The 27,520-nt window shown below is 36.2% G+C and overlaps 1 protein-coding gene across 5 annotated transcripts in view; it reads right to left on the bottom strand.

The window, feature by feature from the left end:
* The window catches only part of TRIM9 (tripartite motif containing 9), a 218,460-nt gene that overhangs the window by 49,034 nt on the left and 141,906 nt on the right, over positions 1-27,520 (bottom strand). For 2 of the 5 annotated variants that reach the window (XM_044664741.1, XM_044664742.1), the window contains exons 6-7: positions 22,762-22,923; positions 22,309-22,330 (exon numbers count right to left, since the gene is read on the bottom strand). The exons of the other annotated variants lie outside the window; for them this stretch is intronic. In XM_044664741.1, the coding sequence (XP_044520676.1) occupies positions 22,309-22,330; positions 22,762-22,923 (184 nt within the window). The remainder of the gene's footprint in view (positions 1-22,308; positions 22,331-22,761; positions 22,924-27,520) is intronic. 5 annotated transcript variants of the gene reach the window in all.

Here is a 27,520-nt window from a genome sequence, read left to right as displayed (position 1 = left end):
GGAGGAGGGTTGGGCGTGGGGCTAGCAACCCCACCCTGCAAAAACTACATCTGCTAAAGAAACTGCAACCTAAAGTAGGGGCAGCTGGGCTAGCTCAGTGGATTGAGAGCCAGGCCTAGAGACGAAAGGTCCTAGGTTCAAATCCGGGCTCAGACACTTCCCACCTGGGTGACCCTGAGCAATCCATTGCCTACTGGTTGTGGCCCTATGCTCCTAGAATGGAGTCCCAGGATAAAAAAAAATATTGTGTCATGTATCCTAGATTTAGGAAAGACAGATTTCAGAGGAGAGAGGAAAGATAGATAGGATATCATGGACTAAAATGCTTCATGGAAAGTCTGCTTAGGGGACAAGGAAGACGTACAAGAATGGAATTCTGAAGATAAAAAGCAAAATAATTCTAGTGAGGAGGAAAATGAAATTTGTTTAAATAGAACAAGATGAATGCATAGGGAACCTAACAGCAAATTTAGATTTTAAAAAGAAAATTAATAGAATGTACATGTAAGGCCCAGTAACACAGGATGACTATGAGTATGGCACAGTCTTTTAAAAATAGTATGAGGAAATAATAAAGTTTAGGAAGGGCAGAGTAAAATGTTATTTAATTAGCTATATTGAGGGAAAGGAGATGAAATGTTTTCTGAAAATGATTATAAATGACAACAGGGAGAAGTCAGATATGTTCAATTATTATTTTTGTTTTCTCTACAAAGAATGTCCTTTTACACTTGAAGTGATAGGGAGAATATGAGTAATGGGAACCTGAAAAAAAAGTAAGAACCACCCCCCCAACCTCTAACTGCTCTATTAGTCATTTAGCTAATATGTACCACATCCTTAGGTCCAAAATGCCTTGGGATTTTGGAAGGGCTCAGCCACTCTCAGGGATAGTATCAAAATTGTGGAAAATAGCAGAGATATGACAATATTGCAGAAAAGCAAACATTGTTCCACTTTTCAGAAAAGAAAATGATGGAATCAGGTAATACTAAGTTAGAGAACTCAATTTTATAAATTGTAAAATAGATCACCAAAGAGAATACATAGAAAAGGAAGCAGCTATTAAACACTTAACATGTCTCCATCAAAAACTCTTTGCCAGATTAACCAAATCTCCCTTTTTTCATGGGAATACTAAATTAACAGATGAAAGAAATGCCACTTTATCTAGATTTTTTGCAAAAGGCTTTTATAATGTTCTCGTACTATTTTTTGGTAGACAATGGGAAAATGTGAGTTAGATAAATGATACAATCATATGAATTCAAACCTTGTTAGATGGCTGTATTCATAGAGTAGTTGTTGTTACAATATTAATAGTCAGATTCCTCATAGAGTACCCTAGGGATCTTTGCTTGGTCTTACTCAGTTTAACATTTTTATCAATGACATGGATAAAAATATAAATCCAATATAAATTCATCATATTTGTTTTTGTTTTTTTAATTTATTTTTTATTTTTTTAAACATTTATTAATATTCATTTTTAACATAGTTACATGATTCATGCTCCTACTTTCCCCTTCACCCCCTGCACCCCTCCCCATAGCCGACGCACATTTTCACTGGTTTTATCACGTGTTGTTGATCAAAACCTATTTCCAAATTGTTGTTAGTTGCATTGGTGTGGTGGTTTTGAGTCTACATCCCCACCATATTTGTTTTTATCTATTTACTTATTTTTATCAAAACCCTAACTTTCTGTCTTAGAATCAACATGATTCTAAAGCAGAAGAAGAGTGATAAGGGCTAGGAAATGGGGGGTTAAGTGACTTGCCCAGGGTCAGACAGCTAAGTAGTATCTGAGGTCATATTTGAGCCCTTCTCTAAGTCTGGCTCTCAATCCACTGAACTACCCAGCAGCCCCCTACTGTTATAGAGAAATAGAATTTATCTTAGATAGCTAGCAGAGAGAGCAGACTTGGCTGGCAAGAGAACTTGGAATCTTGCACAGGAACTGACACATAGTGACTCTGGCTGGCAGTTGGGTTTTGGAGCAGCTGTCAGGGTGAGCCTGTGTCTTTTGGGGAACTAAATACTCTGTAGTTTTCCTTGAATGTTGACCGAACATCTTCAATCAAGACCAGTGAAATTTTAGGTTGAGAAGTGGAGTTATCTGGTGTGGTGGACAAACACAGATTCTCCAATCTCCCTCACTTCACTCTTCGATTTTATCTTGCTGTTTATCCTGATTTTCTGTGACCAGCTGTGACATCTTGAGAACAACCACCAAGGACATCTTTGTGAGATCCCCTTAACCCTGTCAAGTCAGACTGCCTTGCCTGAGTCAGTCTGTTAATAGTTTTAGTTTCAGTGTAGTCTGTGTCCATCCCTTTATTACCTGGTAGTTATCACTAAACCTTAGTGGCAGTTTTCCTACTTCCCTTCATTCCCCATTCCACTTATTTATTAAACAGCTTAGATAGTACAATCCTACCTGTGTAAGTCCTTTCCCAGATACCTGGTTGACACATGTTATATTGAATCTCTGGGAGCTTGAAGATCACCTTTGATTGACAAATAAGCCAGTTGGATGGAATGTTCCCAGGGAAGTCATGCGAGAGGCAGGAGGAGGAGCAGTTGAGAATCCTGCAAAAGTTCTGGGTCTTTGACCTGTGCTGAGGCTGGAGATCGGTAGATCCTGGTCTTGGAGTGAGAGGGTGCAAACAGCTCTCTGCAAAACTCTTCCTGTACTTGAGATACTGTTCAACCTGTACCTGACCACCACCTTGGTGTCTACTGCCCCTAGATATTAAGAGTTACATCATTTAGATATCTAGGTTTCCCAGGGCCCGGGAGGGATCTGGGAAGTGGGCAGGAGACAAAGAAGAGGGTGGAAAAGGGTGGAAATAACTCAGCTGTAAGGCTGAAGATCTTTTGAAGAAGAAGTCAAAATATCCCAATAGTTTACCTAATCTGGTTTAGTCCTGGCCAGACTGAACCAGAGGGAAGCTACATTGATTCTTCATCTGCCAGCAGTTGAGATTTCATTAGTAACCAATAGAATAGGGTCTCCTATACCACAGTCCTTTACCCCTATCCTTCTTGTTAATATAAGGTTTAAAGTACCTTCCTAAAGCAGTGTCAAAGCTTGTTTTGGGAAGGGAGAAATCACAGTCAGAATACAAACCTAACTAAAGAGCCCAAATCAACATATCAATTAACCCAGGTGGGTCCTGAAGGGATACACCTCTTAGACCTGAAGGATCCTGCCTGGGCAACTGTTATAAGGGAGAAGGGTCATCTTATTTCTCTCTGTACATCAATTTACCATCTCAAATAGATCAAGAGACTCCCAATAATTATAACAGTTTTTGGCGTAGCCAGGCTTAGGACCTGTTGATTTCAAAGAAGGATAATGGGAATTGTAAGAATGACATTTATCCTGAGCACTCTGGCAATGTTTGTATACTCATTCACCCAGGGAGTGATGAGGCTCTGGTGTTATACAGTACCAGAATATCTAGTGAAATTAGTAAAGATATATGACACCTATAGATATCTAACTATTTCACTGGCAGAGTTTCTATCCTACCTGCCAACAGTGGTTGTAGCTTTGGTGGCTTTCCTGCAGATGATTTTGGCTTTAAAGAAAATTTATGCATGGGATAATGGCAGAGCAAGGAAAGATACTGAGAATGTCATGTCTTTAATGAGGGATCAATTGAAGATGTTGATTGAGATTAACAATAAAATCAGACTTGGACAGGAATTGGTCAAACACACCATCTTACAACTAGAACTAATACAAAACACATATCTTCCTAAAGAAAATAAGGCTAATAAGAAGACAATGGTTAACATGAGCACACAAACTGATAATGAAGCTGAGACAGAGACTGGTGTGGCTACTCAGACTGAGGAGGGGGCAATGGCATCGGCTACTGTGACATTGTTTCCCATTGTGGACCAAACTCAATTTAGGGCAGATGGTGAAGCTGTATTTGGAGGTGCTGAGGAAAAGATTTCCCAAGTTTTTTCTCTCACCTTACAGGGCGGCTAAAGAGTTAAAAAGGACATTCAGTCTTTTTAATCCATCGTATTAGGACGTTGAATTTGTATTGGAGGAATTCTTTACGCCCAGTGAAAAAGCCAGGTTTATTGAAGAAACAAGATCAAATCCTGTATTAATGGACTGGCCTAGAGACCATTTTGGCATTGATTTGAGTTCACCAGAAAGCATGAGGACATTAGTAAAATGCAGATCTGACCTGTTAGAAGCTGTAAAAATTCACGCAAAGAGACTTAACGGTTGGTTTAAATTTGAGAAGATGACTCATAGATTTTGCACTCAATCCCTAAATGTGATAGATAATCAGTGTCTCGTGGAGCTTTTCCTATCCATGGCTGTTGACCATATAACAGTTCAAACGGTGACAAATGAGTTTGACTATTTTGTTGGCTTCTCAAATAGAAAAGTGCCATAGGTAAAACATCTCGCCATTTAAGATGACTCTCTGTACATAACTTTCCAATCATTGATTTTAGAAATTGGTTAGTCCATTCCACGGCCCCTGATGACTGCGGTCTATATATAGAACACAAGTGTCTCTTGATCCCTAACACCTGGTAGATTTGCTTTAAAATTGAATTTGCAAAATGACTACCAGAGTCAGATGAAATTACTGATGGTATAGAGAACCTTGGAACTATCTCCTTTAATAACACTTTTGCTACAAAAGCTGCATTGTTTCTTTTAGCCGGGAACACTTCTGGCCATTTGGTCAGCTTGTCCACTATCACGAGAATATACCTATACTGTTGACATTTAGGCATTGTGACATAGTCTATTTGTAGATACTCAAATGGTGTGAATGCTAAAGGTTTTCCTCCAAAAGCTCTTGTTTTAATTACAGCCTTGTTGTATTGTTGACATATGAAACATTCATCATACATTGGACCCACTGTGTTACTTTTCCAGATTATTATTGGTTGTTATTCTGTTATTTGTTGTCCCCAGCTGAGTGCTATTACTTGTAATTGTTCAGTCACCTTTTCAGTTCCCTATTGTCAGTTGATACATCTAACTGACAATCCTCTTTCCCCACTTTTCCCACTGTAGTAAGGGACTCATTTTAACCCCTTACTACGTTATTTCAAACCACCTCCCCGTACTTTCATTTACATCACTACTTGTCATATTTGGAGATAACATAAAACTATAAAGTATAGCCAACAAGAGAATTTCAGAATTTGGATACCAAAAATATCTTGGCAATCTAGAGCATTGAGTTAAATTTAAGGAAATGAAATTAAATAATGATAAACATAAAATCTTGCACTTGGATATCAAAAATGCAAGCTTCACAAATATAAGATGAGGGAGGCATAGACAACAGTTTTAAATAAAATCTAAAGTTTTTTTGGTTACTGTGAGCTCAATATGAGCCAGCAGTTTGATATTGTGACCAAAAAAGTAAATGTGATCACAGGTATATAGGGGCACAACTTCCAGGAACAGAGAAGTGACAATTCCACTTTATTCTATCTTTGTCATATCTCATCTGGAGTTTTGTATTCAATTAGGGGCATAATGGTTTAATTTTTAAAAGGATACTACAACCTATTATTCTGGACATTGTCCATATGATGAAGGAACTTGAGTCTATGTCACGTTGTTGTTGTCTAGCCTTTATTTTCTTGAGTTGCCAGTGAATTGTATTTAGATGAAGCAGAGTTACACAAAGTCTCATTCTCTTTTCCAGATCAATCAGAGTCAGCAAGACAAAAGTCAGGATGACTTGTGATAGATGGAGTGGATGACCTTGGTGTCTTCAATATCTGACTAGGCTCTAAGTGTTCCATAGTGCCTGCTTCAGTTGCCTTCATGGCTTTTGGAAAAAAACTTCTCTCATCTTACCCATTCCACTGAGGAAAGGCTTCACATGCTTGGGGTAGACATCCTTCCTAACTCACAGACAAGTTTGAGGCCTGTTGGTTACCACAAATCTAGTTTATACCATTTAGCCCATTGCCAAGATAGTTTATTAGGGTGTGGTTGCCGTGCATGCTACAATTTCCTAGAACCACAGGTAAAAGTTTTTGTTTTTAACATGGGTTAGTTTCATTTTATTATATACATGGTTTAATGATCATGCTGCAAATTTTATGAAAAGTACAAAAGTCTAACCCTTTTTCTAATGCAAAGTTAAAAGAACAGATAGAATACAACCAAAAGAGCCCCCCCTGCTTTTCAGCTAAAGACGGAAATGAAAGGTAGATGAGCAGCCCTCTAAAAGAGCTCAGCAAGTCTTCATACCAGAAATGTTAGTCCTCCCTAAACATCTTATACACCACGTCACGTAAGGAACTATTGAAGAAATTGGCTATATTTGGCTTCCCTGGAAAAGGGAAGACTTCAGGGGAGACTCAATTATCAGAAAGGATCTTGTGTAAAAGAGGGACTAGGCTTGTTTTATTTGTCTTGAAAGCAAATGCAATAGCAATGAGTGGAATATGCTAAGATGCAAATTTAGGCTTGATGTTAGAAAATTTTTCTTAAAAATTAGAGCTATTACAAAGTCAAATAGGTTTCATAGAAAGGTATAGCGTGATCCCTGTTTAGAGGTCTTTAATCAGAAACTAGATTACTACTTGTCATGTATGTTAAAGGATTTCTTTTGTGTTGGGTTGCCCTAGATGGCCACTAAAGTCCTTTCTGACTCTCAAATTCTGTGTTTCTTCTTTTCTTAAAGTATTGTTTTATAAAGTAAATATTCTTAAAATATTGAATATTCCATTATGTTCAATTATATGTAAGTAACTGATCAATCTTTTTCAACTATTGCTTGTAGTATTTTTCCTATTACACAAATGATGCTATACATATTTTGGTGTATGTGGGATCTTTATATCTCAAGTCTTTTTGGAACATGTGCCTAGCAACTGCATCGCTGTGTCAAAGAAAATTTTAGTCATCTTTTTAAAAAACATAATTTGAATTTGTTTTTCGGAAAGTTTGGGTCAATTAAAAGGTTCAGAAATAGTGTGGTTCATTCTACAGACATCAACTATTCCCATTTTTGTTATCTTTGCCAATGTGTTGAGGGTGATATGAAAGTTGATTTTTTTATTTTCATCATCCTTATAGTGCTTTAGAGATTTTCTAAAAGTTATTACTAGATTACTTGTTTTTTTCTTTTGCCCCTATAAATCTTGGATGCAAACCCTTATTAAAGATCAAACGAGCATATAGGCTTAGAAAGGACCTAAGATGCAATTTAAGCTTTTAATTGCACTAAGGTTGCCTCTCAAAATATTTTATGGAAAGATTTCTCCCTTGATTGATCTCTTATTGTTTTTATTCTACTTTCATGGATTTTGTGTAAATTTTTTCAATTTCATTTTACTGAAATTATATTTAAATTTTTTTATATTGGTTTATCATTTGTTTGATTACTCCAGGCTATATTTGTTGATGATGCTTTCATTTTTGTCTTTTGCTTTTAATTTTGGCTTTAGCCAACTCCCTTATTAACATATTCTACCTTGTCTTCTAACTTGTCAATTCTCATGTTGATTTTTCTGACTTAGGATATTTTGGTTTTTTTCCCAAGTGAATGTCAAAACTTCCTTTAGTTGTTTAACTGAACTTCAAATTAGATAATATAAGTAAAGTTCAGGGTAAAACTTAAAACTCTAAGTGCTAGATGTTGTTAATCACATTGGAAGTTCTTATGGCTATTCCATATTCATGAGAAGTCTAGTTTTTGTTTTTGTAGTGTTGCTCTTTTCTTCCACAAATGTTTCCACATTTTCTTCATTGTATTGGAGGATTTTTGCTTACTTATTTCTTTAGACTTTATTTTTTATGAGGTTTTCCCAGGAATTATATGCAGTTCTCATTGTTGCTTAACTTATTTGGAAATTCATTCTTGTTTTAGGTGATGAAAGGCAGTCATGTTTCTTGAAGTCCATTCTAACATTTACTTCACTTATTTTGCCTCTACAGAATAAATACCCTCTTTTAAGATTTCTCCTAGGTAACACTAGTTATTTTATGTTCATTTTTACATTAAAAAGTAATAATTGAGTGAAAATATGTGTATGTGTATTAATCTGTATCTAAATTTGCCTTGTCAAAGGTTAAAATTGAATTGCTGGTATTATAATGTTATTATATAAAAGAACTTTTTACCCAAGGGTAACTTAAATTTTTTCACAGGCATGTGTAATTTTTCTGAATTCTGCTTATTCATTCATTCATTTGCACACATTTATTAATTCAAAACAATGATAAATGTTTCAGTTAAATAAAATAAACACAAAAAAGCAGAAAAAATATATTCTTTGGAAAAATCACAAAGAGCACTAATAAAAACTAAAGAAACAGCCAAAAAATAATACCATGAATCATTATTTTGTTTCAGGGAGCTTAAAAATTTCCAAACAATTTCTTAGAGATTCTTTATATTTAATTTTGAGAGAAGAGCATTGTTTTTCAAGACATATAAAGTGACGGATACATTATATATCTAATTATATATCATAATCTGGAAATAAGCATTCATCATCACTTGATTAATATTATTTGGATACTTGGGTGGAACTCCTATGAGTATTATGGATGTTCTTTAGGATCCCAAATTTTGGGGGTTTGATTCAAATGACACTAAAAAATCTTCAAAGAAAAGAATGTTGAGAACACTATTTTACAGGAAACCCCATCCATATTGGCTCCCTGATAAATGCCATCCATGAAAGTGACAAGCAACTTTGAAAAGCAAGCACAACCCTGCTTTTTTCTGTGGAAATTAATAATTGGGAGACCTTTGGAAAAATACTTCTGTTATTACATTTGAGAACGAATGAAAGAAAAAGTATTTATTAAATGTCTACTATGTAATATTGTACACAGTGATAAGAAAAAATTTTAAAACCCTTACCTTCCATCTTAGAATCAATATTGTGATTGGCTCCAAAGAAGAAGAGCAGTAAAGGCAAGACAATGGGGGTTAAGTGACTTGTCCAGGATCACACTGCTTAGAAGCATCTGAGATCAGATTTGAACCCAGGACCTCCCATAACGAGATCTCGCTCTTAATTTTTGATGAACAACTGTGAATGATGTAGTTATTCTTAGCAATGCAGTGATCCAAGACAATTCCATAGACTCATGATGAAAAATGCCATTTGCCTTCAAAGAAAGAACTGATGGAGTTGCAGACTAAATCATTCTATATTTCAATTTTTCTTCTTTGTTAAATTTGGTATTTCTTCCACAAAATCCAGGGAAATGTTTCATATGATTGCACATGTAAAATCTGTATCATATTATGTCAAGGAGAGATGAGAGTTAGGAGAAGGGAGAGTAGGAATGAGAGAGGGAATTTGGAACTCAACATTTTAAAAAATGAATTACATGTAATTGGTGGAAAATTAAACATCAAAAAAAAGAAAAGAAATACGTCCTAAAATAAATCTAATATATCAATAAATGTATAATTAATTATAATTATATGTGCATTTTAATGTAATATACATGATAGCACAACAAAAGAATTATAATATTTGTTAAATGTCTATTATGTGCCAAGTACTATGATAAGTGCAAAAGATACAAATACAAAATAAAAAACAGTCCTATTAAGAAAAGCTTCAATAAATCTATGAGGGGCACTTTGTGCAGGGAAGATGCAGTACTAGTGAGTGGTGCCAGAGAGGAGTAGGTTGATACACTGTCTTTAGGGAAAATGGCAGACTCAATTTGTTCATAATGAGTGAGGTTAAAGAAGATTCAGAAGAAGATGAATTTTTTAATCAAGGAATCTTTTATTATCTTAACATATGCATGAGAGACAGTTATTGAACACTGCTAATGCAACAAAATTTCTTACAAATTCTTTGTAAAATAATTGGCATACAATTAGCAGAATGATATTTTGTATTCTCATTTTATACAATACTAATTGTGGGATTTCAAAGACATAGTCTGCTATAGAATATTGTTTATAAAACCTGGCTTATAAAATCTTTCTTACGTGCTCAAGGATGTCCTTGAAAATGTTTGTTATTAATAATTCATAATTATGAAAAATCAGTAATATTATTCAAACTTTACTGATATGGCTTCAATCATCATTTTGCTTTTTCTGTAGTATTAACATTTATGATTCACTCAATCCTCAATCATTTAATATCCTCTTTTTTAGATAACCTCAGAATAAATTTTTCCACATCTCATAAATGCATTATTTCCCACATAGATATTCATCAGCATATTTTGTCCAATAGTTGCTTGGCAATATGTTAATTGCCTATTGATGTTAAAATCCTAATGTTAAAACTGCATTGCCATTAAGTAAGTAAATAGTTATAGAAATTTTGACAGATATATTTTTCCTTATTTGTTGTCTTCCTTTTAGATTTGTCCCTAAATGTTTTCAATATTGCCTATCTGAAATCGAGTTTCTCACCAAACTTTCTGTGTATTTTTCACTGCCTTTTGTTATTTTTGAGATGACAATTCTCATAATACTCCTTAAAACTCCTTAAAATAGATGGGTCAATTGGTTAGAAGAGAGAAGATCGAATAAGGTTGCTTGTACATGTACAAAGAAAGGCCTTGATAATGAGAAAGGCTACTCATGTGCAACAGGGATGGGGAAGGAAATAGTGGTAAAAAAAATTGACTGATATGAGTTGAGAAAGACAGGAGAAAAGGGAGTTCAGAGTAAAAGGTCTTGATTGTTTTAGTATAATATGAGGCAAGTTTTAAGTTGAGAGTGGTGGAAGAGGGAAAGCAATGAGAAGTTTGAGAAAAGATGAAAAGGTTTGGAAGAGTTTTGGAGAGTTGGAGAGTGAGTTGATAAGGGAGGAATAGTTAGCAGCTGTGAGGACCTAGTTGCATTTGTGTAACATAAATTTGTAATAGCTCCAGTCAGCAATTTTTCCTCATATTGTTTTCATTTTTGTGGGGTAATACATATGTAGGAATGATGTTGGTGGATGTCAGGAGTCTTCCAGGGCTGAGGCATGGTTGGATGCAATCAGGAATATGATAAGGGATCAGGGATACAAAAAAGGAGAATGTGTTGAGTTGAACTGATTCCCCAAAAGGTCAAAATGGGAAAAAAAGAAAAAAAATGGCTAGTTCAGAGGAGATAACCTGGGAGAAAACTGAGGGGTCAAGGACTGAATGTTGCAGCGCAGAGGAAAATTAGACATTGGTAAAGGGAGGCAGAGGGAGAGATGGAAAGACAATTCCTCATAGTTAGATCAGAGAACTTTGAAATTCTTGAACATGGAGGTGGTACATTTATGGTGATAGCAAGATCAATTATATATGACCACCTTTTTGTGTGGTTAAGATGAAGTGGAAGTGCAGGTCATGGGAAATGAATAGATAAGCATATAAATTTGGAAGAGAGAAACCAAAAATGTCATTCTAATTCAGTTTCAACTCAATCTCATAACAAAAGAATTCATTAAAATGTAACTTGAGAGTGTCTTTCAAAAGTGAAGAATAATCAATCAATATTTATTTTCATTAATCAATATCTAATATTAATTTGGATCTTCTTCCCTTAAAGCTTAAAACCAAGGACCCCTAATTACTTAATGGGTTCTACTATCCCAAGTAGTTGTACAGCCTGAAATTTTTAAAAAGTTCAAGAAAAGTTTATATTTATATGTGTAAAGAGATGTTCTGGGTACTTTGGGTGATTCAAAGGATTTAAGATGGATCCTTGCTCTTAAAGGCAATACAAGTATAGTTAAGAAGATAAAACTTATCAAAGATGAGAAGGAGATAGCCAGTCTGAAAAAGTTTTACAAATTATACTAGATATAGAATTTCAGTAGGACAGAAGGATTACTTTAGGCTGTATTGACAAGGTAGAATTACATCTGGGACTTTTGAAAGATATGGAACAATTGCATATAACCAAAGTTTGAATAAAAGGTCACCTTATAAAAAGTGATTCAGAATAGAAATGTGGGCCCAATCCATGCAGTCCAAAATACTGAACCTCTTCTCTGACTACTTCTCATGAAACATGTGCTTTGGCTTACTGTGTTATCAGTTATTTATTTAGTCCTCTTGTGCCTGTATCATCTATTCATTCTACTTGGTCCTTGAGTATCTACCAACTCAGTAAATTTTACAGCTGTTCTTGCTTCTTTTTAAACATGTGACTTAAGATCTCTACAGTTTTTCCTGTATTTCCTTTGGTGAGAGGAGAGGATTTCTCCCACTTTCGCCTCAGCAGCCTTGGTTAGTGCCCATGTCTGGCAATGAGTCTGCTGGCCCAGATGAGCCAAGAAGCTAGACCTACCTGAATACAAGTGACTAAACAGCAATCATAACAGACAGATTTTTTAAAATATAGTATCTATCTTGGGAGTACAAGCGTTATCCTGATTGGTGATAATTGGAAAAAGGAAAAATAACCTTTTTGGAGAAGATGACCACTTACAGGACAATGAATATAAGTTATGATTTAGTTTGTTAGAAGACAGAACTTTACTCAGCAAAGAGCTGAGGAAGAGACAGAATGCCTGTTCAACAGTCCCAATGAAAGTTAAATATTTAAAACATCAGTCTCTTAGACCATTGTAATAAAAGTACTGTTTTGAATGTCAGGTAAGTTTTGCAGTTTTTTTTTTTTTGTGGTGAATATAATTAATAGATATTCTATTTCACCTACACCTGAGCTACCTAGTACATTTAATATCTTTCTAGAATTTGTTTTTTTTTTCTTCCTCTTTTGGAGAGAACCAGATGTGAGCCAAATCTAAGTTCAGTTTATTTTCAGATTTGTACTGTGGGGTGGGATGAGAATGTAATGTATATAAGGAGAGTCTGACTCCCCTTTGGAGGCTAGATTCTTCAGGACTGAACCCAGTTGAAAAGAGTCCAGAAATGGGATTTGATAGAGCATATCCCACAACCCCCACCATTTGTAATCAGAATAAATAATGAGAAACAATATTCTAGGTGGGGATAAAGTGTGAACAAATGCATGGAGATAAGAATAAACAATATGGGGACAGTGAATAAGTCAATTTGATAAGGAAAGGAGAAGGGAACAAGCAATTATTAAGCATCTACTAAGTGCTTATAGATGTTATTTTATTTAATCTTCAAAATAGCTCTGCAAAGTATATACTATTATGTCCTTTTAAATGTTGATAAAACAAAAGCTATTAAGAGTGATTTGCAGGGGGGCAGCTGGGTAGCTCAGTGGATTGAGAGTCAGGCCTAGAGACCTAGAGGTCCTAGGTTCAAATCCGGTCTCAGACACTTCCCGGCTGTGTGACCCTGGGCAAGTCACTTGACCCCCATTGCCTAGCCTTACCAATCTTCCACCAAGGAACTAATACACAGAAGTTAAGGGTTAAAAAAAAAAAAGAGTGATTTGCCTTGGATCAAATAGCTAGTAAACATCTGAGGCTAGATTTGACTTCCTGACTCTAGGCTCAGTGCTTTATTTTGCTCTTTTATATGTATATGCCACCTAACTGCCTTGGTAAAGCAGCATACTCAGAAGCAGGGACAAAAAAATCCAAGTCAATCCTCCTATAAACATTCTTTTATAGTAAGCTCAAATTCCCAGACATCTTATAATTTTCCACCAGCTGCTCTGCTTGGTTTTGACTTCACCATAATTTTCATTAGGCCCCACCCTGAATAAGCTCATAACTAGGGGAAACTCAAGTGTTTACAAGGTGTAGAAAAAAGGACTTTAAGAAATTTCAGAGTTTCTGACTCTGAATGTAATGACAGAAAGCAGGAAGTTGAAAAGAATTTAAGGGTAGGGCAAGGATAATAATTTCAAAATTAAATATACTGAGTTTGAAATGATTTTCAGGAAGTGGAGGAATAGGGAGAATGAAAGGGGTCAACTGCATAATCTAGACTAGTGATTCCCAAAGTGGGCGCTACCACCCCCTGGTGGGTGCTGCAGTGATCCAGGGGGACAGTGATGGCCACAGGTGCATTTATCTTTCCTATTAATTGCTATTAAAATTAAAAAAAAATTAATTTCTAGGAGGCTAAGTAATATTTTTTCTGGAAAAAGGGCAGTAGGCCAAAAAAGTTTGGGAAAAAATGATCTAGACAGATCATCAAACTCTCCATTAGAATGTAGTGGTCATGGGCTTTAGCTTTGATTAACACATAAAATATGAAAATAGAAATTCACATTTTAATGTACTTTAAAGTTTAAAAATTGCCTTTCAATAACCTCTGAAGAATACTGTACAGTTGTTATAATATTATAACAAAATTATAATAATATAATAAATATAATTATAATAGCATAATTCTATAATAATTTATTAATGAGGAATTAAATGTTCAAAGAGGTAAAACTATTTATATAAGATCACATATTGTAGCAGTACCACATAATCTCAAATCCATGTCTTTTGATTTTAGAATCAGGGTTCTTAGCACCAATCTACATTGCACAGTAATTGTCTAATTATTTTTAAAAGCTTTTTATCAAAAGTTATATCTTCAGGGGGTTCCGGGTTAAGATGGCGGCAGAGTAAAAAGCAGCTGCTTGACCTCTCCTAACCCACGCATAGAGGACTCCTCAAGAAGACTTAAAAACAAATTCAGAGTAAAGAAGGGACCCCACAACAGGGCGCAACATTGAAGGTACGTGGAATCGGGGCATTTCCATGCTATAAAGTGGTGAAACAGCTCTCACGAAAACACGAGCGGAACAAACCCCTCCCCCAGCCCACACCACCTACAACGCCAAAGCCAGCGCACAAGAGTCAGAGCAAGTTTGGGACACGCGTTAAGTCACTGGCAGCTCACCAGGGCTTGTTCCTGGGAGCAGCAAGACTTAAGACCCCCAAGATGCTAAAGAACTCACGGACTCTGAACACAGACCCTGAGCCCAGGCACAGGCGAAGGGAATGACACAGGCGCGGGCTAAGGCTCAGACGAAGGGGCTGATTCTGAGTGCAGGAGCGGACCTTGAGTGGGGACCCAGTGCAGAGAGGTGCTTGACTGCGGAAGCAGCTCCCTGAGACTGATAAGGAGCTTCAGGCAGAAGAACAAGCAAGGAGACCACCAGGAAGCTTGACCCAGAACACTTAGACTTGAGATCTCAGGAGTCTAAAGACCGCAGACAGATCCCGTGCATGAGCATAAAACTGAGAGGGCACTCGGCTTACAATGGCAAGCCAGAATCATCAGGAAAACCAGAAGAGAAAGATGAAGAAGAAAAAACTTTTAACACTCGACAACTTTTACACAGAAAAAATCCAGACAACAGAGCAAACAGCAGAGGAGAACAAACAAGTAACCATATCCAAACCTTCCCAAAACAATGAAAATGGGTCACAAGGTCTTGAAGAGTTCAAATCTCAGATCATGAGAAAGATGGAAGAGATCTGGCAAGAAAATAACAGTTTAAAAGGCAGAATTTCACAATTGGAAAGTGAGGCAAGTAAATCAAAGACAAGAAATGACCAGATTGAAAAGGAAAATCAAAAGACTGTAGCTGAAAACCAGTCACTAAAGGCTAGAATTGGGCAATTAGAAAAACATGCCCCCAAATCAAAAGAATTAATAAGCAAATTGGAGACCAAAATCAAACAGCTGGAAAACAGGTCAGACCAAACTGAAAAGGAAAATCAAAAGTTTATAGCAGAAAACCAGTCTCTAAAGACAAGAATTGGGCAAGTAGAAGCCAATGATCTATCAAGACAGCAAGAACAAATAAAACAAAGTCAAAAGACTGATAATATAGAAGGAAACATGAAATATCTCAATGAGAAACTGACAGATCAAGAAAACCAGTCTAGAAGAGACAACCTGAAAATCATTAGTCTTCCTGAAAAACCAGAAATTAATAGAAATTTGGACTCCATACTAAAAGAAATTATTCAGCAAAATTGCCCTGAAGTTCTACAACAAGAGGGCAATATAGACATTGAAAGGATCCATAGATCACCCTCTACACTAGACCCTGAAAAGACAACCCCCAGGAATATAAGAGCCAAATTCAAGAGCTTCCAAGTAAAAGAAAAAATTTTACAAGAAGCCAAAAAGAGACAATTCAGATATCAAGGAGCACCAATCAGAATCCCACAGGATCTGGCAGCCTCCACACTAAAAGACTGCAAGGCTTGGAATATGATATTCAGAAAGGCAAGAGAACTGGGTTTACAACCAAGGATCACGTATCCATCAAAACTGAATATATTCTTCCAGGGGAAAGTTTGGGCATTCAACAAGATAGAAAATTTCCAAGCATTTGCACATAAAAGACCAGGACTAAATGGAAAGTCTGATATCCAACCACAAAAATCAAGAGAAAAATGAAAAGGTAAATAAGAAACAGAAGACAAAGTAAGAAAACTCATATTTTTAAAATTTGCCACTTTAAGAGCTTCAATAAGATCTAATTATTGGTACTCCTATGTGGAGAAATGTTATCTATAATTCTCTGTAGTGAACTCTGTTCACCATTATAGCATTCACTATTATAATAATTAGAAGAATTATTTATAGGGAGAGGTTGGAATACTAAATGGTCTAAGATGATATGGGTGGGAGGGAGAGAAGGGGGTGAATAGTAGAGAACACCAAGAGAATCTTGAAGGAATAAGAAAAATAGGATATTTTATTACACACAAAGAGGGCATGGGAAGGGGAAGGGATGAATACTATTATAAGAAGGAGAGAAAGAGAGCATTAAGAGGTAATATTTAAACCTTACTCTCAGTGTAATTAACCCTGAGAGGGAAGAGTAGCTATATCCATTGGGATATAAAACTCTATCTAACCCTACTGAGAAAGTCAGAAGGGATAAACCAAGGGGAGCAGGGGAGTGGGGAGGTCAAAAAAGGGAGGGGAGAAGAAGTGGGAGGGAATTCATTAGGCCTTAAAAAATAGAGGGGAATAATAAGGGAGGGGGTAAAAAGGGAAGTAAATCAAGGGAGGGGACAAGGTTACTGGCTTAAAGCAAACCACTGGTTTAAAAGGAAATAGTGTAAGAAGAAGGGATAGAACTAGGGGAGGATACCAAAATGTTGGCAAATAGACAACTGATAATTATAACTCTGAATGTGAATGGGATGAAACTCACCCATTAAACAGAAGCAAATAGCAGAGTGGATTAGAAACCAAAATTCTAATATATGTTGTCTACAAGAAACACATATGAGGCGGGTGGACATACACAAGTTTAAAATAAAGGGCTTCGGCAAAATCTTTTGGGCTTCAAATGAGAAAAAAAGGCAGGAGTGGCGATCATGATTTCTGATAAAGCCAAAGTAAAAATAGATATGATTAAAAAAGACAGGGAAGTTAATTATATCCTGATAAAAGGCAGTACAGACAATGAGGAAATAACATTGCTCAATATGTATGCACCAAATGGCAGAGCATCCAAATTTGTAAAGGAGAAACTGGTAGAGCTCAAGAAGGAAATAGATAGTAAAACCATACTAGTGGGAGATCTAAATATTCCTCTTTCAGACCTAGATAAATAAAAAAAAATCAACAAGAAAGAGGTAAGAGAGGTGAATGAAGCCCTAGAAAAATTAGATTTAATAGATATGTGGAGAAAAATAAATAGGGACAAAACGGAATTCACCTTCTTTTCAGCTGCACATGGTACATTCACAAAGATTGACCAAGTAATAGGGCACAGAAATATTGCCAACAAATGCAAAAGAGCAGAAATAATAAATGTAACTTTCTCAGATTATAATGCAATAAAAATAATAATTAGTAAGGGCACCTGGACAGGAAAATCAAAAACTAATTGGAAATTAAATAATATGATTCTCCAAAACCAGCTAGTCAAAGAAGAAATCATAGAAAGAATCAACAATTTCATTGAAGAGAATGACAATGATGAGACATCCTACCAAACTCTGTGGGGTGCAACCAAAGCAGTACTCAGGGGGAAATTTATATCCTTGAGTGCATATATTAACAAATTAGGGAGGGCAGAGTTTAATGAATTGGGTATGCAACTTAAAAAATTAAAAATATTCAAAATCAAGGGAGAAATTAATAAAATCGAAAGTAAAAGAACTATTGAATTAATAAATAAGACTAGAAGCTGATATTTTGAAAAAACAGATAAAATAGACAAAGTACTGGTCAATCTAATAAAAAAAGGAAAGAAGAAAACCAAATTGACAGTATTAAAGATGAAAAGGGAGACCTCACCTCTAATGAAGAGGAAATTAAGGCAATCATTAAAAACTATTTCACCCAATTATATGGCAATAAATATAGCAATCTAGGTGATATGGATGAATATTTACAAAAATATAAATTGTCTAGATTAACAGCAGAAGAAATAGAATACCTAAATAATCCCATATCAGAAAAAGAAATTGAACAATGCATCAAAGAACTCCCTAAGAAAAAATCGCCAGGCCTTGATGGATTCTGTAAGAAAATATAAGGTAATGGGGTCACCAGGGATATTACAATAAACTAAGGGGTTTGTGAGAACACACTTTAGGATTTATGAGAGACTGGACCAGGGGGAAGAGACCAGAGTTTTACTGGATCTCCACAGGAATGGCAGTTGATCCTAACTGTCACCAGCTTCCACTAGACCAGAGTATAGTAACAGGCTAACAAGGTAAAAGGGACTTAACACCTTTAATTATGTTATACTAAAAAGGTGGGAAAGGATTTCTATACTAAAATCTAAGGGATAAAACCACAGGGCAATGGGAGGACTTATTCTACTCTTATCTAAGTGATCTAAACTAACAGGGTCCAAGGAGCTATAAAGAGTCTCTGGGTTTCTGCCTCAAACCTGGAACCTGCCAGGCTTGAGTACAGCTAGGGCTTTGCGGCTTTGGGATTCTCACTGCAATCCACTGATGATCTCTGGATGCCAGGAGTTAAAGTTGTCTCAGGAACCAAGTAGAAAGGGGTTTGCTTGAAGCACTGTCCTCTTCTCTTGGCTCTGTAGATCTTGTCCTTTCCTTAAATGCCATACCACACAGGATCCCAGGGGAAAACAGGAAGCAGGGTGTCCTTTGCTGTGAGGTCTCCCAGGCTGGCAACAGTTTTTGCCTACCACTAATGGAGTCAACACACTCAGGGCACAGGCAGACTTCCTCCTCCTTCATTCCAACCTGGACTTCCCAGCTCCAGCTCCTTCCTGCTAGGTACATCTTAATTCCTAATAACTAGCTAATCTCATCTTACTCATAACAATTCACAAGTGAATTCTATCAGACATTCAAAGAACAACTAACCCCCAAACTACACAAATTATTTGATATAATAAGCAAAGAAGGAGTCCTACTGTTGTGAGGAAGATTAGATTAGGTATTGATTAGGAAGTACATAGCAGGAAGGAGATGGAGCTGGGAATTCCAGGTGGGAATGAAGGAGCAGGAAGAGGGGACTTGGCTGTGAGTGGGACTCCATTAGGGGTTAACACAAACTGTGGTTAGCCCTGGGAGCACTCAGAGTAAAAGGACATCTTGCATCCTGTTTTTCCCCTGGGATCCTGTGTGGCGTGGCATCTAGCAAAAAAGACAAGATCTACAGTGCCAAAGGAAGAAGGTGAAGTTTGAGTTCTGGTGGACAGTGCTTCAAGCAAAACCCTCTCTACCTGGTACCTGAGACAACTTTAGCTCCTGGCATCCAGAGATCATCAGTGGATTGCAGTGAGAATCCCAAAGCCACAAAAGCCCCTCCCTGTACTCAAGCCTGGCAGGTTCCAGGTCTGAGGCAGAGGCTCCATTTACAGCTCTTTGGGCCCTGTTAGTTTAGATCACTTAGATAAGAGTAGAATAAGTCCTCCCATTGCCCTGTGATTTTATCCTTTAGATTTAAAGTATAGAAATCCCTTTCCCACCTTTTTAGTATAACATAATTAAAGCTGTTAAGTCCCTTTTACCTTGTTAGGCTGTTACTATACTCTGGCCTGGTGGAAGCTGAGTGACAGTTAAGATCAACTGCCATTCCTGTGGAAATCCAGTAAACTCTGTTCTCTCCACCCTGGTCCAGTCTCTCATAAATCCTAGAGAGTACTCCCACAAACTACTTAGTTTATTTATAATATCCCTGGTGACCCCATTACCTTACTTATATTTCCCACACTACCAAATTCCTTTTATGACACAAATATGATACTGATTCCTAAGCCAGGTAGATCAAAAACAGAGAAAGAAAACTACAGACCAATCTCCCTAATGAACATAGATGCAAAAATCTTAAATAGAATACTAGCAAAGAGACTCCAGCAAGTAATCAAGAGGATCATCCACCATGATCAGGTGGGATTTATACCAGGAATGCAAGAATGGTTCAACATTAGGAAAATCATCCACATTATTGACCATATCAACAATCTAACAAACAAAAATCACATGATTATCTCAATAGATGCTGAAAAAGCCTTTGACAAAATACAGCACCCATTCCTATTGAAAACACTGGAAAGTATAGGAATAGAAGGACCTTTCCTAAAAATAATAAACAGTATATACCTAAAACCATCACCAAGCATCATATGCAATGTGGATAAATTAGAAGCCTTTCCAATAAGATCAGGATTGAAACAAGGATGCCCATTATCACCTCTATTATTTAACATACTACTAGAAACACTAGCAGTAGCAATTAGAGAAGAAAAAGAAATTGAGGGTATTAAAATAGGCAATGAGGAGACTAAGCTATTAGTCTTTGCAGATGATATGATGGTATACTTAAAAAATCCTAGAGAATCAACTAAGAAGCTTGTAGAAATAATCAACAACTTTAGCAAAGTTGCAGGATACAAAATAAATGCACATAAATCATCAGCATTTCTATATATTTCCAACACATCACAGCAGCAAGAAGTAGAAAGAGAAACACCATTTAAAATCACCCTAGATAATATAAAATACTTAGGAATTTATCTACCAAAACAAACACAGGAATTATACGAAAACAACTACAAAACACTTTCCAAACAATTAAAACTAGATCTAAAGAATTGGAGAAACATTGATTGCTCATGGGTAGGATGAGCTAACATAATAAAAATGACCATTATATCCAAATTAATTTACCTATTTAGCGCCATACCTATCAAACTACCAAAAAACTTTTTCACTGAATTAGGAAAAACCTATAACAAAGTTCATTTGGAATAACAAAAGATCAAGAATGTCAAGGGAAATAATGAAAAAAAAAATGTGAAGGAAGGGGGCCTAGCAGTACCAGATATTAAACTATACTATAAAGCAGCAGTCATCAAAACAATATGGTACTGGCTAAGAGACAGAAGGGAGGATCAATGGAATAGACTTGGGGTAAGTGACGTGAGCAAGACAGTATATGATAAACCCAAAGAGCCCAATTTTGGGGACAAAAATCCACTATTTGACAAAAACTGCTGGAAAACAATATGGGAGAGATTAGGTTTAGATCAGCATCTCACATCCTACACCAAGACAAATTCAGAATGGGTGAATGACTTGAATATAAAGAGGGAAACTATAAATAAATAAGTTAAGTGAACACAGAATAGTATACTTGTCAGATCTCTGGGAAAGAAAAGATTTTAAAACCAAGCAAGAGTTAGAGAAAATTACAAAATGTAAAATAAATGATTTCGATTATATAAAACTAAAAAGCTTTTGTACAAACAAAAACAATGTAGCCAAGATCAGACGGGAAACAACAAATTGGGAAAAAATCTTTATAACGAAAAACTCTGACAAGGGTCTAATTACTCAAATATACAAGGAGTTAAATCAATTGTATAAAAAATCAAGCCATTCCCCAATTGATAAATGGGCAAGAGAAATGTATAGGCAATTTTCCGATAAGGAAATCACAACTATCAATAAGCACATGAGAAAGTGTTCTAAATCTCTAATAATTAGAGAATTGCAAATCAAAACAACTCTGAGGTATCACCTCATACCTAGCAGATTGGCTAAAATGAAAGAAGGGGAGAATAATGAATGTTGGAAGGGATGTGGCAAAATTGGGACATTAATGCATTGCTGGTGGAGCTGTGAACTGATCCAGCCATTCTGGCTGGCAATTTGGAATCATGCTCAAAGGGCTATAAAAGAATGCCTGCCCTTTGATCCAGCCATACCATTACTGCGTTTGTACCCCAAAGAGATCATAGATAAACAGACTTGTACAAAAATATTTATAGCTGCTCTTTTTGTGGTGGCAAAAAACTGGAAAAAGAGGGTATGTCCTTCAATTGGGGAATGGCTGAACAAATTGTGGTATATGCTGGTGATGGAATACTATTGTGCTAAAAGGAATAATAAACTGGAGGAATTCCATGTGAACTGGAAAGACCTCCAGGAATTGATGCAGAATGAAAGGAGCAGAGCCAGAAGAACACTGTACACAGAGACTGATATACTATGGCAAAATCGAATGTAATGGACTTCTGTACCAGGAGCAATGCAATGACACAGGACAGCTCTGAGGGTTTTATGGTAAAGAACACTACCCACATTCAGAGGAAGAACTGCAGGAGAGGAAACACAGAAGAAAATCAACTGCTTGAATACATGAGTTTATGAGGACATGATTGGGGATTGAAAGTACCACACCAATGCAACTATCAACAATTTGGAAATAGGTCTTGATTAATGACACATGTTAAAACCAGGGGAAATGCATTTTGGCCGGGGTGGGGGTTGTCGGGGGGTGAAGGAGAAAGTGGGAGCACAAATCATGTAACCATGTTAACTTTTCTAAAATATAAATATTAATAAATGTTTTAAAAAGTTATGGCTTCATTTATAATATATAATTGGAAAACAAAATAAACAAGCCAAATGCTCTACTCACTCGGAACTGACCACCATTTCCATCATCTAGTTCCAGAATGTATCCTTCTGCTATCACTGTTGACAAAGGTGGCTGTTTCCACGACAATGTAGCACTGTTGTTGTGTGTGCAACAGTCTTCAAGCTGTAGCAGAGGAGCTGCTGGCACTGGAGAGGAAGCTAAACACAAATTAATACAACCCTGGCTTCATTGATAGTCATGGGGCATTGAAATATTTTAACTTGCATGTAAATGTATCCACAAAAAATTGAGTACTCTACCACTTACAAATAAGCTATTGGTTCATGCTAGGGACAAGGGCCCATTAATCCAGAAAGGTGAAAATATTCTCTTTGTCACTATTCTTTTTTTTAATCTTTCAATATTTTGCTTTTTCCCCAATTACATGTAAAAAGTCAGTTTGTAACAGTTTTCTAAAAATTTGAGTTCCAAATTCTCTTTCCCTTCTTTTCTGTTCCCTCCATGACGCAATAAATAATTTTATATAGGTTATACATATAATATCATATAAAACATATTTCCATATTGGTCATGTTGTAGAAGAAAACATATTTTAAAAACATCACAAACAAAATTAAGTGAAAATAGTATACTTTGGTCTCCATTCAGATTCTATCAGTTCTTTCTCTAGCATTTTTCATCATAAATCCTTCAGAATTAGCTTGGATCATCATATTACTGAGAATTAATCATTGTACAATATTGTTGTTACTTTATACATTATTTTGCTCATTTCATTTCAACTATCTGCTCTTTTAACCATATTCAGAATGGCTTACTGACTATTAAAACTGAAATATTGCAGGGGAAGTATTTATTTACCCTGCATTCCCCATAATAAAACTGATTAAAACAAAATTTCCATTCTCCCCTAATCTCAGGGCTAACCCACGAAAGCATAATTAACACATATTATATTAAAGCAGCACTCCTAATATTTTGGGAAAAACAAATGAAAAGTTCTAGACAACTAATTTACACACTACAGAAATGATCCATTTGTTTATACCAATCTCTCAAGCGTAGAATTTAGTCTAGGAATGTGCAAGATGCATTGATCATATTTGTTACTAGATTAAGTAGCATTCTTTTTAAAATTTTATTTATTGTAATAAAAACACACTTTGTTTTTGTTGTTGTAAGAGCACACTCATACGTAACCTAACTCCCAAAATAAAATAAAAGATACACTAATGTGAAAGATGACTCCATCAGTTTTTTCTCTGGAGTTGGATAGCATTCCCTGTCATAAGTCTTTCAGAACTGTGTTATGAGGGGTGATGGATCAATAGGGGCCTTGAGCTGGTAACAAACCTAGTAGGAGGTTGGATTTGATTGTTATGAAGGAGTAAGCAAACTCAGTTGGGAATGAACTAGCTTTAAGTTCAAATCTAAACCCAGAATGCTGAGTGCCCAGTGGATCTCACTGCTAGGTGCAAGGATCCTTTAAGATGTCAGGCAGCCGGCCCCTCCCTGCTGAGGAATCTTCCCTCTATTGGATGATGGCTGACTGGCAGGAAGGGGTTGTCTGAGCTTCCTGCCCTCAGCAATGGAGTTTTGTTCAACCTTAACAATTCTGAATTCTCTCCTTGTTGCTTATCCTCCTTAGCCTTTGGTGGTAAGAAATAACCATAGGATTCTCTGGTTGAAGGCTATGGGATTTATTGACTACTGGGTAAGGAACAAAGCAAAGGTAAGAAGGTTTGGTTTTTGTTAAACTGTTGGTATGGTTTGGCTGGCTGAAACTCGCAAAGATCCTAAGAAAGTCTTGGCTGCCAAGGGCTGACAGCCCTCAGTCAGAGCTAAGCTGTCTCTGGTCAAGAAATGATCAGATCTACTGGCTAATTTAGTTGATGTTGATAATAGATATTGTCAAGCTGGTGTGAAGATTGGTTTAAAATCTAAGCTATCCTAATTTCCTACCCACGTTCTCCTACCCCAAACTGGGGTCCCGGGGGAGGTCAGGGGTAAGAGAGTGATCAGGGTGAAGTCAGGGGTAAAACAGAACCCAGGCTTGGCTTTCCAGGGCCTTTTATAGTCTCAGTTCAAGTGACAGTTGGGACCTGGCACATGGCGCATGCCACCGTCAACATTCCATTCAGGGCAACTGAAAGAATTGCCTAAGCCAAACATGGCAATGCTAAAACTTGCATTACAATATTCCCATTTGTCTTTTGGAAATTTGCAACTTGCAACATTTCCAGATCCTTAAGCTCTGAAACTAAAGACTTACTCTAAGACTAAAACTAAACTATTCCCCTTAATCTCTTTAAGTATCCCCAAAACAATAAAAGGTTCTAACTCCTATTCTTACACTATTTCTATTCTAAGCTTAGCTAAGATGGGTTATGGGAAAAAGTAAAGGAAAGAAATGGGAATAAGTTTTACAAAATTTTGAACAGAAAGGAAAAGTAAGATTAAATACAAATCATCAACAGAACAGTCTTAAAGCATGACATTAGCTAAAAAGAATCTAAGTAATAAACTCTAACTATAAACTTATATATCTTCATGAACTAACCACAAAAGTAACAACTAAGAAAAGTTTTCTCTAGCAACTTTCTAAAATTAAATACAAACTTTCTAAGTATTAGTATGTTATTATGTTAATACTCTTATGCCTATGTTAGAAAATATTAGTAAGAATAAGTAAACTAAACACTAGCTAAAAGCCTTTTGGTTAAAATAAAGATTTAAAATATGTACAGTAGTTTACAAAGAGAATTCTGACCCTGATCTAACTTAACAAAGCTAAATATTCTGTTCCTGTGTATTAGTACAGGCTGTCACTAAGGGTTAGTAAGCAAGCATTTACATTTGTACATTCTTTAAAATGATATGTCAGGTGGTTTTGAGTAGAAGGTGTGTGAAACAAAGTAAAAGAAAACTCTTAGCTAAGGCAGACAAACCCTTCTCTCTTATGTGTGAACTACTATTTACATATGTACATGTGAAGGTTAGAAATGTTCCATGTGTTGTCAATTATGACCTAACTGTGTGATGAAGTGTCACATACTCCTGACAAAATCTTCTGCTAACAGCATATGTTCTGTGAATGGAATTCTAAGGTGTTTGGCTGCAGTGAGAATTCTGTGGGAATGTAAGATGTGCTCTTCAAACCTATGGTTCTAACACTGATCAGATGAACTCCTCTTCACAGCGCTGTTGTATAGTACACCGATTGTGTAGTCAGGTCAAAGTTATCATTGTAGTCCTCAGCGTTGATGTCCTTATGATGATCCACAAAGTCAGCAAAGTCTTTGACGTGATGTATGATGTTACCACATGCCCTTCTCAAATTGAAAATGATGAAACTGCATGTCCATAAAAATTTTGATGAATCTTTCTTCTTTCTTAATGTGGTTAAACAAAGTTAATCAAAGTCCATCATGATGTCATTTATGATTTTATTTATCATTCATCTATATCACTATCTAGATCTTGAATCGATTGAAGTTCAGACTTTGTTCCTTCTTCGGTAACTAATTCTTCTTCTCTACTCCAATAGTCCATGAATGTTTCTTCTGGGTGATTGTAATTAGGTGTTAAATAATTATTTTTTTAATTTAAACATTCATTAATATTCATTTTTAACATAGTTACATGATTCATGCTCCTACTTTCCCCTTAACCCCCCGCACTCCCCCCACCAATGGCCAACACACATTTCCACTGGTTTTGTCATGTGTCCTTGATCAAGACCTATTTCCAAATTGTTGGTAGTTGCATTGGTGTGGTAGTTTCGAGTCCACATCCTCAATCATGTCCACCCCAACCCATGCGTTCAAGTAGTTGTTTTTCTTATATGTTTCCTCTCCTGCAGTCCTTCCTCTGAATGTGGGTAGCCTTCTTTACCATAAATCCCTCAGAATTGTCCTGGGTCATTGTATTGCTGCTGGTACAGAAGTCCATTATATTCGATTTTAACACAGTATATCAATCTCTGTGTACAATGTTCTTCTGGCTCTGCTCCTTTCACTCTGCATCAGTTCCTGGAGGTATTTCCAGTTCACCTGGAACTGCTCCAGTTTATTATTCCTTTGAGCACAATAGTATTCCATCACCAGCATATACCACAGTTTGTTCAGCCCTTCCCCAATTGAAGGGAATACCTTCCTTTTCCAGTTCTTTGCCACCACAAAAAGAGCAGCTATAAATATTTTCCTACAAGTCTGTTTATCTATGATCTCTTTGGGGTACAAAGCCAACAATGGTATGGCTGGATCAAAGGGCAGACATTCTTTTAAAGCCCTTAGTTCCAAATTGCCAGCCAGAATGGTTGGATCAGTTCAAAGCTCCACCAGCAATGCATTAATGTCCCAATTTTGCCACATCCCCTCCAGCATTCATTACTCTCCCCTTCTTTCATTTTAGCCAATCTGCTAGGTGTGAGGTGATACCTCAGAGTTGTTTTGATTTGCATTTCTCTAATTATTAAAGATTTAGAACACTTTCTCATGTGCTTATTGATACTTTTGATTTCTTTACCTGAGAATTGCCTATTCATGTCTCTTGCCCATTTATCAATTGGGGAATGGCTTGATTTTTTTATACAATTGATTTAACTCCTCGTATATTTGAGTAATTAGACCCCTGTCAGAGTTTTTCGTTATAAAGATCTTTTTCCCAATTTGTTGTTTCCCTTCTGATTTTGACTACATTGTTATTGTTTGTACAAAACCTTTTTAGTTTAATATAACCAAAACCATTTAATTTACATTTTGTAATTTTCTCTAACTCTTGCTTGGTTTTAAA

Source organism: Gracilinanus agilis, chromosome 2, assembly GCF_016433145.1.
Source record: "Gracilinanus agilis isolate LMUSP501 chromosome 2, AgileGrace, whole genome shotgun sequence".
Lineage (NCBI taxonomy): Eukaryota > Metazoa > Chordata > Mammalia > Didelphimorphia > Didelphidae > Gracilinanus > Gracilinanus agilis.
This window is presented reverse-complemented; position numbering and strand designations above follow the sequence as displayed.